This window comes from Eulemur rufifrons, chromosome 23 (assembly GCF_041146395.1).
Source record: "Eulemur rufifrons isolate Redbay chromosome 23, OSU_ERuf_1, whole genome shotgun sequence".
In the NCBI taxonomy this organism is placed as follows: Eukaryota; Metazoa; Chordata; class Mammalia; order Primates; family Lemuridae; genus Eulemur; species Eulemur rufifrons.
The window spans coordinates 7,420,188-7,435,784 of record NC_091005.1 but is presented as its reverse complement, the minus strand read 5'-3'; the positions used below and the strand labels follow the sequence as shown (position 1 = coordinate 7,435,784).

Sequence of the window (15,597 nt, the reverse complement as noted above, 5' to 3'; positions counted from 1 at the left end):
TGCAAGCTGTAGCCACCACTGTGCATCCGTATTTATTGATATGGTGAGTAGTTAGCATGCTTTAGAAGGAAGTATTAGTTTGCTAGGGCTGACATCACAAAACACCAAAGAATGAGTGGCTGAAACAACAGACACTCATTTTCTGATCCTTCTGGGGGCTAGAAGCCCAAGATCAAAGTTTCAACAGGTTGGTTTCTTGAGGCCTCTCCCCTTGGTTTGGAGATGGCTGTCTCCTCACATGGCCGTTCCTCTGTTCACTCTCGTCCCTGGTTGTCCCTCTCTGTGCCCACATTTCCTCCTCTTATAAAGGCAGTGGTCACATTGGATTATGGCCCATCCTAACAGCCTCATTTTAATTCGATCACTTTCTTAAAGTCCGTATTCTCAAATAGAGTCTTGCTCTGAGGTACTGGGGGTTAGGGCTTTAACATATGAATTTTTACTGGAAACAACAATTCAACTAGACTTGAAGGGATTATTTTTGGCTTTGATTAGAAATGGAACAAAATACTTTGTTTTCATAAAGAATGAATTTTATTATTAATGTAGGAGCTATACAAATTTCCAACAGATCTATTTATAGTGTGAAGCAATAAGGGCATCTTGATTTTTCAGGTTTCCTTTGAAGTTTTGTTGTTGTTTGGTATTTTTTTTTCACCCAAATGCCAGGTTTTGTTGAAGGCGTGGAAGTGGAGGGGGGAACCTACATACATAGACACACACACACACACACACACACACACTTACAGTGTTGCAGGCTGTGTTATTAGCATCTAATGCTGATAATTTGATGCTGTTCTAGGCTCCATTTCCAAATCTGCATTACAGTTACCTCTCAGTATCCATGGGAGACTCGTTCCATGACACCCCCCAACCTTGGTACCCAAATCTGCAGATGTTCAAGCTCTTTATATAAAATGGTTTAGTATTTGCATATAACCTATGACTGTCCTCTTGTATACATTAAATCATCTCTAGATTATAAGTTGTGCATCCCTAATTGAAAATCTGAAATCCAAAATTCTCTAAAATCCAGAACTTTTTAACCACCGACATGATGTCACCAGTGCAAAATTTCACACCTGATCTCATGTGACAGGTGGACACAAAATTATTAAAAATGTCATATAAAATTACCTTCAGACTATGTATATAAGGTGTATATGGAACATATTTGAATTTTGTGTTTACACGTGACTCCTATCCCCAAGATACCACATTATGTATATGCAAATATTCCAAAATCTGAAAAAATTGGGAATCTGAAACACATCTGGTCCCAAGCATTTAAGATAAGGAATATTCAATTGTACCTTTAACATCTAACCAAAGTGCTATGTAAATAGTTGTTATACTGCATTTAAAAAAATTGTATTATTTTAAATTTTTGTGCTATTTTTTACTTTCGCTAATATTTTCTATGTGAGATTGGTTGAATCCACAGATGTGAAACCCATGGATATGGAGGGCTGATTTTATAAGGATAATAATACTTGAGAGGATAGACGTTAAAAAGGTAAAAAAAGAAAGAAAAAAGCTTTCACATACATGATGTCCTTATAACTATCTGAGAAAGATTTTTGGTGATGGTGCTGATGGCCTTGTTAGTATCATTTTAACAAGAGGAACTTAATGTAGGAAAAATTTAAGTGAATTGTCCAAGATCATATCTGGTAGTTTTAATTCAACCCAGGTCTTTTGATTCTCATTTATTGAAAATGAAGGATGCTTCAGAATCTGTTGAGTTAACCGTCCTCTGATCTACTCTTCCATTTACCCAAGCATTCTTCAATAAAGCCCTTACCTATTCATCCTCTTCATCTTAATTGTATTACCTGTCTACTTACCTATTCATCCATCCATTCATAAAACCATTCATCCACCCATTGAGTGAAACTTGAAAATGTGATTATTTCTGTGAAATAAGAATTTTTGGTCATGGAGCTCTGTCTTCTTACAAGGCATTAAATGGGACTATTTACATTGTTTGACGGATGGGAGTAGGTAACTCAGCTAAGTTATTATCAGGCTTTTTGATCACAAAAAAAACATGATGTGCCACTGTCATACCCTTATTATATGGCCCAAGCTAAACTCTTGTTTTATTTCTTTTTTAGCTTCGATTGCAATGCTCTTCCACGTTCATAACATTTTGACTGACCCACACTCCCTTTACAAATAGAAAGTTTCAGAGTCACTGGATGATTGTTATTTGGTCATCCACTGTGTTCTTTCCCACCATGCTCTTGTCACTTATCTGGCTAACAAGATACATCCTGTTTAGCAAGTAATTGTGATTACCACATCAGAAATCTATCTCGTATTTTCAACTCTTATTAGTATTCTGGTCAATCAAGTACTTTGAAATATAATTAACATTGACACAGCATTCTTTTAGAATTTCTCCCTCTTGGATAATATAACTGAAGGCTCCACTTGCCTTTTGGAAAATTTCTATTATAACTGTTTTAAATATCATTATCTTTATAAAATATGCTTCTTTTGTTTGTCCAGTAATCTTGGCCATCTTTTTTGAATCCTGTTCTTCTTAGTTACATCATGTGTTACTTCACTGGGTGTTTATTTGGCATAAAATTTCCCCTTCCTTACAAAATGGATAGATATCTATATCCATATTCATATCCATCTCTGTCTCTGTCTCTCTATCTAGAGGGAGAGGTGTTTTCAAGGAATTTGTAAAGAGAAATTGTTTTGATGAAAACTGAATATGCACCAAAGGTCTTCATCTAAGTATTTCTTCTAATTTATGCTTGAATTTCCAATGTCTGCGTCTACTTTAATATAAGATGGGGAATAATGCTCTGAGACAAAATTATTTATAATGTTGTCTCGAAATCTTTCTTTTAGTGAGAAACTTCATGGTTCTTCCAGCCTACCCTCCCACCAGTACACCCATCTGTTTGTTCATCCACTAATTCAATACACTTAATGTTCATTGGACCATAAAAGGAATGATGACTGAGAATCTCATTTAGTTACCCACCCTTTATCTACTGTTTCCTTCACTCTTGTATTCTCCAATAAAAATCATTCATCCACCCATATTCTTCCTCTTATTTCTCTTATCCACCAATTTATTCATCCATCCATCCATCCACTCTTTGACCTATTCACCTAAGTATCTTCAGTAATTGTTCCTCTATTACTATTAATTCACACTCTTGCTCGCTCAAATATTTATTTACTGACCCAGTGAACATTGACCACACTTCTCCCACTTCTCGCCTTATAATTACTAAGACACAAAATTCCAAATATATTTACCATCATTACTTATTGAATTGGTGAATAAGTACCAGATATGTAATCATTAAGTAACTTGGTCAACATGAATAAGAGGTTAAAATCAAATGGTGCCCAGATGATTTAACTAAAGAAGTTACATTCTTACTTTTATTGCAAATGATGTTGTATGTTGAATTCTGACCCAGATTATGTTGATAGATGTATATATATTTGGAAAGCAGTTCCTGGTTGGGCAGAACTCATTATTATATCTCCTAAATTTAATCCTCACAAGAATGCACCCTGTATATATTTTTATTTGAGTATCCTAGTTTCTGGAATATATCATGCCCTTAACAGCATTATCTATTGTCACATTTTCATCATTACAAAAACCCTAAAGGGTAGACACTGCTATTTAAAACATTTTACAAATGATGAAGGTGAATCTTGGAGAGGTTAAGTAAATTTCTCAGTATCTTTGTTCCAAACTAGCTTTGTTTCTTCTCAGACTCTCATTATAGATCCCATGATCTGAACTATTACTCTTTGAATTTTTGGTTTCCGTAGAGAAACATATTGACTTCCAAGTCTGTAAGATTTAATATTTTAACCAGAATGTTACCAGGATACATAAGATGTATCCGTTAAAGGGGTGTCTTGTTGTCTTATTTTCCTGTGGATTCTTGGTTAGATATTGGAGTCTCCATCCCAGTATGCCTAGGAAAAGAGAAACTCTAAGGATAAAGAATTTGAGAATCGTCATAGTATTTTTAAAACCATTTTTATAAAATGGGCATATTTAAATGATTTTATTTTCTGGCATCATTACAGAATTAATTCATCTAACTCCGCTTTCTCTGAAACCCGTCAATAAGGATGGTTTGGCTTTGTGTGATGAGAAATTTTGCTCATCATGATAACTTAAGTATTTTAAACTCTGAGAAATGTTATTTATCATTAATACCTTACGTTCTTTTTTTTTTTTTAATGAGACCTGTGAACTTTATTGGAGTCTAGCTAAAGAGTGATGGATTTGCCATAGGGCTGACACATCATGTTTGCAAACTTGGAAAGCTGCGGTCCAGACAGAAGATGGTAGCACATTTGCCAAGGTCATGAATGTCAGTTTGAGAAATCTCTTGGGAAAGAGTCTGCCAGCCTCTTCTTGTCAGTATCCTCCCTTTGCATTCTTATTAGCTGAGTTATTGTGTATACTGCCTTTCTATTTATATGTCTATTCTATTTCAAAATGTACATTTCTGTATGGGTTTACAGAATGTTCCTGTATCATGTGATTTCATTCACATGCTTCTAAATGTATACAATGTATATATTAAATCCCTATTGCTATTTAGGGACAAACTAGAGAGGCTTCTCTCTTCTGTCCACCCCTCATCTAGGGAATCAGTCCGTACACTATCTGCTTGTGCTATCCTGATGGTCTCTATAAAATTATGCTAAAATGTGCATGATCTGAAATTTGACTCAATGGGTTACATCCGGTTCTGTCACCTTAGCCCTTCATCCATGTAAAATCACTGACAAGGTGTAGGGCAGGGGTTCCCAACCTATGGTGAGTTTTATAATTATTTCATTACAATTACAATGTAATAATAGAATTAAAGTGCACAATAAACGTAATGCGCTTGAATCATCCCAAAACCATCCTCCCACTCCCCAGTCCATGGAAAATTATCTTCTATGACAATGGTCCCTGGTGCTAGAAAGGTTGGGGACTGCTGGTGTGGGGCATTAAGATAGATCCTATGTAGACAAAAAAGAGAGAAAAATTAGACTTTAGTGAGCAGTTAGTATGTGCCACGAACCATGCTTGCTGTTGGGTATAGTGGTCAATTATGTGTATAGAAGTCCTGCCCTTGTGGAACTTATCCATTTAAAAGAGGAGCACAAACAATGCATTCCTTTTTTTGACTGTGTTTTCAGATGTCTGCAGCCAAAGACAGCAGTTCATTTGGACTCGCTTCCAATTTTCTATTTCTCTGGGCACTTGTCCTCATGGCCAGGTCACACTGTTCAATACTTACACCAGCAGCTGACACAGAATGCAAGGGACGCTTGTCTGAGTTATCAAATGCTACACATTTGTCTGCCGTACAACATTAGAATTATCAATTAATTAATTATGTAAAGCAGCAGTGATTTTTAGTGAAGGATATTGTGTTCTTTTCATTTAATCAGGGATTGTTTACCCTTCGGCCTTTTTTTTTTTTTTTTGCCTCTTAAGACACATTTAAGGGTGACTTGATTTGGATGAGAATTATTTTGAAAACGATTATTATTTCACTGAACTATTGTTTTCTTAGAATATGTGATCATCAGAGTCATTGCGTATTCCCAACCTGATCTAAGCTAAACTCTTTGGGTATTTTTATGCCTATTCCTTGCTTAAGTTTTGTGATGTAATTTGTTTCTACAGCTTGTTAAGAATGGAGTGTCTGAATGAAAGATAATTATATTTGGATTATTTAGATTTACTGTAGCAGTGCAGCATTTTCGCATGTGAAGGCATTTTACAGATTATGTAGTCCAATATGACCCCCTGACCCCCTTTCACCTCCCACTCCATCTGCAGCCATCACATGATGCTTTATTTAGCTCTAAACTATCAAGAACAAGTTTTTTTTTTTGTTTTTTTTTTAATGCAATAGTGGGACCTCACTCTTTCTTGAGTGAGACATTTCATGTTTGGTCAGCATCCTTTGTGAGATATTCTATAGTCCCCAAGAAGGGTGAACTAGAAGTTAAAATGAGCAGAAATCAAGGCTAACTCCTGCTCCTTGTGAGGTACAGAAGAGAAACATGCAAAGAACACTTCTGCCTCTCTTGATTTTTTTTTTTTTCTTTACCTGCCCTTTCACTCTTCTAGCAGCCTAAACATGTGCCTGCTCTAGACTGAAGTCCTGCATTGTCATCATTTTGGAGACTTAGGCCAAAAAGTAATACTGTGTCCAAGTCTCTGTCCCATCTTTGATACTGGATGGCTGTGATTTAAGGATAGTAATCCATTCACCGGTAGATTGATAGCCCATGGAACCGACAGGCAACAGGCACTATGCTAGACACTGAGAAAATAGTACTAAGGTGTGGTTTGATTCCAGAGTGCTAGGCTTGCTCTCTTCTCCAAGGGTGAGCAGGTTCGTGAAAAATGGGAATCAGCAAGTGAGAGACATTCTTGTTGTAGTGATCCCTGTTAACCCTTTGGGTTCTTCAAGATGCTGATTTTCTCCCCAGGAATACTTCTCAAGGGGAAGAGAGGCAATTGGAGAGATCCTCCCATGATGTTCTTCTGGACAGAGTGGAATTTCAAAATAAATTCTGATGCCAGAACTATCTGATTTTCAGATGAGGAAGCAGTTTCCCCTGTAGTTTACTCAGTCCCAGGTCCCATCTCATTCTAGAGGAAGAAGTAGGCAGAATGACCCACTCTGGTCTTCTGTGGTAACTGAGTCATAATTTGGTATTAAAATTGGTACTCACAAAGAAGAATGTATCGCCATTAAGCTCTCCTCTTCCAGGATTACTTCCGGTCCTGTGGGATACTTGTGAGAGGATGGGAAAACAGTTTGTATTTTTTTCTGACGATCAATATTCACCACCGTGAGAGGGATGTGGGTAATATTGAAGATCAGGATTCTTACTCTGATTCTGAGAGCTGTGATGTCTGAGTATAAGATAATTGGCATCTGTGATCCATCTATTATTCATCGATTACCCATCCATCTATCCATCACCTGCCTGTCTTTTCTTCCATCAGCCTCTCGACTAAGTCTTAGTTCCTATGTTGGATGCTAAATTTGAAAATATACTTAGGGAAACTCAAGGGCTTTGCATTTATTGTAGATAAGATTTTAGGTCCCTGGGCCTAACTTTTCTAAATTCCTTTGCCTCCTTATTTAAATAATTGCTTTGAAAAGAAAATGAAATTTTTTTCCTTTTTTTTTTTTTTTTTACATTCACTTAATTCCACAAATATTTATTGAGCATCCAACAATTTTGCCAGAAACTTTACCAGGCAAAGGAAATACAAAGGCGAGTGAAATGCAAATACCTCTTCCCATGACTTTTATAGTAAAAACTTGTCCTTTAATTGGAAGGTGTTATGCAAATACACAGAAGATGATGAATGTGTAATGATGCTGATACTCACAATGAGGCTTATTTATGGAGCGGTCCTGTTAGGGTTCCTGAAATTGAAGGGTGACTGTGGAAGACTGGGATTATCCACTGGACATCTGACATTCTGTGCTTCTCCAACCCGGCTGCGGTGAGTGGCCAGAGGGGTCCGGGATTCATCTGGTTGCTAATGTGGCAGATCCTGGGTGCTTAGCTGGATTTGAGAATCAGAACCGAGGAAGCTTTGTGAACTGATGTCAGAGTTTTCTTTCTCTCCTCCCCTTCCTCTTTGCTTCCATGATGTTTTCTTTTAAGCACACACCAGTCACTGCAATGTTACTGCAACAAAACTATTAGGGCATCAGGCGCCTTTTTGAAACCCTTCTATGTATTTACAGTCTCTTGGTCTCTTGTCACTTTTATAGTCAAATCCAAACTTTGTATCTTGGTTTCACAGCTCTGCATAATCTGGCCCCTGTCTTGCTTTCTATTCTTATGTGTTGCTACCTCTCTTTTTCTTAACTTCATGTTCCATCCAGATTAAATCATCTTTAGATTCTCTAGCATGCTATGCTTTTTCTTGTTTCTAGATCTTTACTCATATAATTACCTGTGCCTGGCATAGGGTTTCTCCCTCTTTGAGATACGAAGTTTTAATCATCCTTCTTTGGGAAGTCTTTTTCTATCCTTCCACACCTCACTCTCTGTATTAAGTAAAATCATTATATGTCATCACATCTCCCTGTTCGTCTCCTAGCATTGCTCTTAAAACATGCATTTAAATCCAGAAATGGACTTTAAAGCATGTGGTGTTAAGATTATCCCTTACAGGTTGTGCATTCTCTGGAAAAGCTGTGTGAAAATCTCTGAATCTCTATAGATTCGTTGGGAAAATTAGGAAATGGTCTCCAGTTTGTTCTGAGACTAACATTAGTGTTCTACATAAAAAATGTTTTCCAGATGATAAGTAGCCAATAATAATAATAATAGTAGTAATAGTAGTAGATACGCTTCCTCCAAGTTTTCTGTTTATTTGTGTTTATTTCCCACAAAACGATGGCTCTTTGAGAGCAGAGACCAAGGCTGTGTCGTTTATTAATTTATGGCCACACCAAGACAGGGAAGAACATGGGGTTTATTAAGTGAATGGATGAAGTGGCTTTTTTGTTTGTTTTTGTTTTTTTTGTACCACAGCCAGCCCAAGGAGTCCTACTTGCCCAGACCAGTGTGCATATGGTCCTTAATCCAGCTCTGATTAGCAGAAGCAGCCCCTAAAAGAGATGCTGTACAATGTGTGAGCATTCAGTGCCTTTGGGATGTCTTTGGCTCCATAATCTTACAGAGAGGGTCCTTGGATGGGATACATTGACAGGGGAAGTGATGTTGCATTGGACTGAGCAGGGTTGCACACACTGATGTGAAAGACTGACAAAAAAAGCAGCAACTTGGAACCATATACACTGGATACTTCTGAGGGCCAGACCTGGAGTCTTAGATGCCTTTGCTCTCTGCACATTGCTGTTTTTATACACCTACAAACTTTTCTTTGTAAGGTCAAGTTGGTTACCTGAACAAGTCATGTGCAAGAGTGTGTGTGTGTGTGTGTGTGTGTGTGATACCAATAATAGGATGAAATGAGCAAACATAGATAGATACACAGTATTTTATTTTGAGATTATCATTACTCCAGGATCTGGATTTTACTGGGATAAGCTAAAAATGAAATTTCCAGAACAATGAGGAAGAATACAATGTTTACTAAGAGTTTTCTTTACTTTTTTTTTTTTTTCCATTTTTTGCAAAGTGCTATGATGTGTAAATTGATCTTTGAATGAAGTCTTGGGAACTTGCTTTCACTTAAGTTGGTTGCATCTTGGCTTATCACGATGTTTTCAGATAGTTGTATGTGATTGAATATGATATGAAGTAAAAATGGTTTTGGTTATTAAACACTTAATATAGCCACTTCTATGTTTTAATAATTTTCAAATAGATGTATAGTCTCAGATTCTAAAATCAATTCTGAAGGGTAGTTTTATTCCCATATTTTAGGCAAAGTAACTGAAACGCAAATAAATGTGTTAATTTCTCCCATTTATATAGTAAAAGAGCCTTGAATCTTAGCTTTCTTCTCCCTTTGCTAATTTTAAACACAAGGGATCATCCAAACCTAAAATTATAATACAATTTATTAATTAGAGGCTATTAGTAAATGGAAGGAAAATATGACACAAATAAGTTTTAACATAAATAATGATAGCACCAATTTGAATGGTTTATTAATTAGCAAAATGTTATGGAGAAAAGTGATACATACCAATACCTTCTGCTTCTCAAGAACTCCTTGTATGTGAATGGAAACTTCCATGAATGATATATTATTCAAATTTTCTTTTTTAATAAAAATGCTAATGAAAATATTAAAATGCACATAAATTAAAACGATCATAAATTAGGATTAATATCACATTAATGAATTATAATCCCACATTCATTAAGATAAAGTGGCATTTCAATATTTGTTCCTGTTAATAAATTAAATACAATAAATGAAAGGGATACATTTTGAGATTCAATAAATATTGATGTAATCTTATACTTTAACTTTTTAAAATATTCAAAAGTAAAGCAGGAGATCTAGATGCATTTGGATTCTTTGTTGCTATTTTATGTCTTTTTTTATAATCCTTTCTTTTCACTTATTGAAGCACTAAATACAATTTAAATTGGTGAAGAAAGCGATAGAGCCTGTTCTGAATAGAAGAGATCCCAAGAGAACACAATGTCTTTTGAATTTCTAGGAGTTTCTTTCCACAAGATTTTTTTTTAAGGAGCAAATATTTGAAATCTCATGGCGTGATAACTGGAACTGTATTGGCAGTTAAGTAACTGAGTTAAACTGAAAATATGTGCATTTAACCAGTACTTTGCAATCAATTTTTCTTTGAAAAATACATATATATGTACATATTGTTTCATTTTTTTTTTTTAATTTTAGCTTTTTCTAACAGGAGTCAACATACTATAAAGGAGAAGCACTATATTTAAGAATATTCCTGTCTTCCTCTTAAGAACAAACTGTGAGAATTTTAAAACTAGGGATTCTATTCTTCCCAGCACCTACCAGAATGTTTCAGGCAGAGCATTTGCTTGATACATAAATTCAGTTCGTATTTGTTCAATGAATGTTTGTTGCCATGACCTGAGATAGGTTTGGATTTCTGTTGGAAAGTTGTCATTTTCTGAAGGGGTTCATTCCTTTTCTTGAAAATGTGCTCCCATATTCTGGCCTCAGTGTTCTTCTCTATTAAAATGGAAATGATTTTCTTAGACCAGAAAAATAGTAAGAATTAAAGGGGAAAAAAAACGATAAAAATATAATAATATAATTCAGGTTATTAGAATTATTTTTGTTTCTGTAAATATAGCAGACAGATCTGAATTCAACCCTGGGTCTACTATACTTCATTCTACCAAATGCGAACCTTGGAGAGGTTATTATATGCTGTGTTGAACCTCACATTTCTCCTGGTTCATATGAAATATTCTTAACTCATTTATTTTTTTTGTAAAAATTAAGGGAATGATTATTGGAGAAGTGATTTACATACTCCTTGGCACACAGATAATGAAACATAAAAGGTAACTAATGGTAACTTTAAATAAATATATTGATACGTTGGAAAAAATATATACATTTTTATATTTTCTTTTTGACCTTTTTATCATTCTGAAAGCATGGCAGCTTATACTAAACAGCTCAGTGTACTTTTACCAAACTGTTCTAACTTATTTAGATGAATTTCATTATATTTTATATTTGATTGATATCCACACCACTATAATACACCCTTTGTACTACTACTCATAGCAGAAATTGACGATGTGATGTAACAGGAACCAACTTAATAGTCAATCAGGAGATAGTTAAAAAAAAAACCACTTTGCAGATTGCTCCATCACTAACAAATGCTGCTTTTCATTTTAGCTACACACAGACCTGGATCCTGGGAGCAAAAAAATTAAGTATATCTTATCAGGCGATGGAGCTGGGACAATCTTTCAAATAAATGATATAACTGGAGATATCCATGCTATAAAAAGACTTGACCGAGAGGAAAAGGCTGAGTACACCCTAACAGCTCAGGCGGTGGACTGGGAGACAAGCAAACCTCTTGAGCCTCCTTCTGAATTTATCATTAAAGTTCAAGACATCAACGACAATGCACCGGAGTTTCTTAATGGACCCTATCATGCTACCGTGCCGGAAATGTCCATTTTGGGTATGTATGCTTCCATTTTCACAGAACTATTAAGAGTCATCTTTAAAATAGCTCCTGGCATCAAGGATGGTGTGTTGCCGAATGAAAGACGTTTATTACCGTCTTATCTCTAATTTGCATTTCCAAATCCCCCTTTTTGGCCTAAGTTCCGCAGCTCAATAGCTTTAGTCCCTTAGGAATAGGAACTGACAGAGGAGCAATTTTATTAAAATATCTCTCCTTACACGACAATACTTCAATAGGCTGAATTTGTATTCCTCTCATGGACTTGTAGTTTGAGTATTGTTACTGAGGCGGATTTATCAAGATTTGTTCCAACATGCCAAGCTAATCCTATTGATACTTGCTTGATGTTTAATTATTTGTTTGTGTATATTCACATGCAGATGCAGCACATAGAGAAACAGAAAACCGTCTAGGTCTGTAGTGAGCCAGATATTGGATTGAGCTGGTGGGTGGAGGCTGGAGTGGATTAGGCTACCACCGTTACCAAAGAGAGTTCTGTTTTTGTGTCTGTCTTAACTGAACATTTTTTAGGAGCCACTGCTATCACCATTGACCCACTCCCACTTTTTCTGAGTCACTGAAGTATCCATTACATTTTACAGAGCTACATATATATATATATATATATATATATATATATATATATAAAACATGATTTTAATCTTTTTCCCCTTTTTTGAGCTTGCTTATCCATCCCCAAACCCTCAGCTTGATACAGGAAACTTCTGACCCCAGACGTTATATAATAAAAGGAAGGATTTTAGAGTTCTTTTTGTCTGTCAAAAGTAGTAGGCAGCATTCAAAATTCAAAGGATAAGATTACAAAAGTAATTTTCTATATGTGTAATGCATACCCTGATTTGTTTCAAATTGCATTTAAGACAGCCCATAAGACTGCATGCTATGCAGTGACGTCGCGTAAGTTAGGAGTAGGTGAACATGATAGGACACGTAAAAAACACAGGTAGAGATATAAATTTAAGGTCAGAATTAGGTAAATACAGAGATGGACATTTACTATGTCAAGCTCAAAAATATGACCTTGAATTATCTGCCAGAGAAAAACTTGATCAAGAACTTCATTCCCAGGTAACTGCTCAAGAAAATTACAAATACTTAAATATAAACATCAGAAAGAAATATATGGCTGAGTAATGTCCTCAACAATGTCTTCACTGTTGATTCAAATAAAGGCAAGGTATTGATTATGGTTTTCAAGGCTAAATTTCTGACCATTATTAGGAGGTACAGTACAGAATGTCCTTACCTTCCCAGTGTGGTCTTGACATTTTCATTTATTTCGGGAATCCAGTGAGATACGTGTGTGTGTGTGTGTGTGTGTGTGTGTGTGTGTGTCTGTGTGTGTTTATAACATTCCTCATGGAAATTGATTGGGATTTAAATTTCAAATAAAGAAAAATTCTTGGTAGAACAAGTGCCTTAATTTGCAAACTTATTCTCATTGCCATTTCTGAGAAAGGGAATATCTTGGTTCTTCTCCTCCACTTGATCTGCTCCTTTTATGTTTGAATGACTTTCCCTTATTTTATCAGTTACTCTTTAAGATTATTTTGTTCCTCATAGTTCTTTTTCCTTTGTCTCATTGCCTTTTTCTATTGTTCCTCCTTTTTCAGCCTTCTCGTTTTAGTCTTCCTGCTTCTCCTGCTTCTGTTTCTTCTTTTTTCCCCTCCCCATCTCCTTTCCTGTCTCCCTTCCCCAGCTGCTTTTCCTGGTCAGCCGGTGTCTTCAGTCATCTGCTTAACGTGGATGGCCTTAAAATCATATGCCCTGCTTCATCCACTGGTTAAGCTGGTCACCCACGTTCCAGTTGCTTCATGAACACTTTGACCTGGATATCCAACTGGGCTCGAATCCCACATTTAAAATCAACTCATTACTTTTTCTTATGAAATTGATTTTTTCCACTTTCTGACTTCTATGACTTTATTAATGATTCCAAAACACTCTAAAATTCCATGTGCAAAATGTAAGAGATACTGTTGAATCTTTCCTCTCTCATTAAGCCTCAGCAGTATCTTGCCTATTTAATCCCTAATTCTAGTCACGTCTGACTACAATGTGATACTTTTTTTTCCTTTTTTTGAGACAGGAACTTGCTTTGTCCTCCAGGCTAGAGTGCAGTGGAGTTTTCACAGCTCACTGCAAACCTCAAACTCCTGGGCTCCAGCAATCCTCCCACCTGAGCCTCCCAAGTAGCTGGGACTACAGGTGTGAGCCACCACACTCGGTTAATTTTTCTATTTTTTTGCAGATATGGGGGTCTCAGTCTTGCTCAGGCTGGTCTAGAACTCCTAACCCCAAGCAATCTTCCCACCTTGGCCTCCTTAAGTGTTAGGATTACAGACATGTGCCACTGAGCTGACCTGCAATGTAATCTTAATGCATCATTTCATTTCGTTCTTATGACCACCTTCCTAGATCAGATTTTAATGCCTCCACTGGATTATAGATTGTCTCAGTAATGTTTGATTCTGACCATGTTACTTCTTAGCTAATCTGTGTATATATTTATGCTGGGACAGAAATCTCCCTCACATTCCATAAGTGTTCATTTTTCATAGAATAGTTCCCTAGCTCCCTAACCAAGGGAATTTTTATAGCCTGGCTTCATCTAATCTCCTTTCTTATCTGCCTACAACATGTCTTTGGTAGATATACTCTGCAAATCAAAAGTGATTTCAGGTCTTCATATCTTACCCATGTGTTTCTTCTGCCAAGACTCTATTTTATCTAGCTCTTATGTAAGGAATTCTATTTTTGTTTGTTTATTCCTGCTTATCAAAACTGAATTGCTTCTTTATGGCTGGCTGAGATGACACTTTTTCTAGGAAAACTTCTGTGACTTTCTGGCAGGAAGTTACCTCCTTACCATCACCCCCACCACAGAAAAGAAACACAAATAAGCAAAAACACCTCCATCTTTGCACTTCTTTTGGAGTCTGACACACAAACAAGAACTGAGAAACACTATACTTACTTTTCTTATTCTTTGGTCAACTCATTTAGGTCAGAGAACTTGCCTAATTTATCTTTTGATCCAAATTAGAGTAAGGAGGTTTTAAAGAACTTTTGCCGCCTGCGATACATACAGCACACTTTTTCTTAATTGCTAATAAACAGTGAACAAGGAAGATGTTATTTTTGCCTCATTATTATGATCTCTACATCTTCATGCCAAGTCTGTATCTATTAATTGTAAATGTGTCAGAGACTCACATTTCTGTGTATATAAGTCATGTGCCTGATAGATATGTTGAGAAAGAAAACCCCAGAAACTTTTGCAAATGTCAAGGCCATCTTCAACAAAGAAAAGGATTTTAAAAATATAATTAGCTACATAATGAAGTGTCTATGTATGTCTGTAAATATATGAATATGTGTATTTTTTTCTTCATCTGAATTTTTTTTCTTTTTAACGGAGTAGACAAATAATCCACACTAACATATATGCAGATCTCTCTGTCTTTATCTCTATCTATATATATTTAAATCTTTAGCTTGTGACATGTCTTCTAAAAATCACAGGTAATGTGTTAAAATTCAGGTGTGACTTTGAATCCGGATTCTATCCTTTAATATATGGTTTACGTTGAAGTTCAGGGAGGTTAAATGATTGCCTATTTTCTCTAGCTATAATGAAAAGATAATATTTTCCATCTTACTTTCGTTGTGTGAGAGGTGCATAATAAAATACAAGGTGAGGGCATGGCATAAAATAACTAAGTGTTCCATAATTGGTTATTGTGGTTTTTAAAATTATTTTTATTAATCTGTTCCCCACCTTGCCTTCGGACCTTTCCATGTGTGTCGGTTTTACGCGTTGGGTGTCTGGTTTCTGTTTGACTCCAGTCTCTCTGGTTAAAGGAAGCAGAGGCAGCTGCACTATTTTATTGTCAAGTGTGAA

The 15,597-nt window shown here is 36.0% G+C and overlaps 1 protein-coding gene across 2 annotated transcripts in view; it reads left to right on the top strand.

The window, feature by feature from the left end:
- CDH8 (cadherin 8) overlaps positions 1 to 15,597 on the top strand; it is a 335,229-nt gene that overhangs the window by 99,531 nt on the left and 220,101 nt on the right. For both annotated transcript variants that reach the window (XM_069456431.1, XM_069456432.1), the window contains one exon: positions 11,372 to 11,666. In XM_069456431.1, the coding sequence (XP_069312532.1) occupies positions 11,372 to 11,666 (295 nt within the window). The remainder of the gene's footprint in view (positions 1 to 11,371; positions 11,667 to 15,597) is intronic.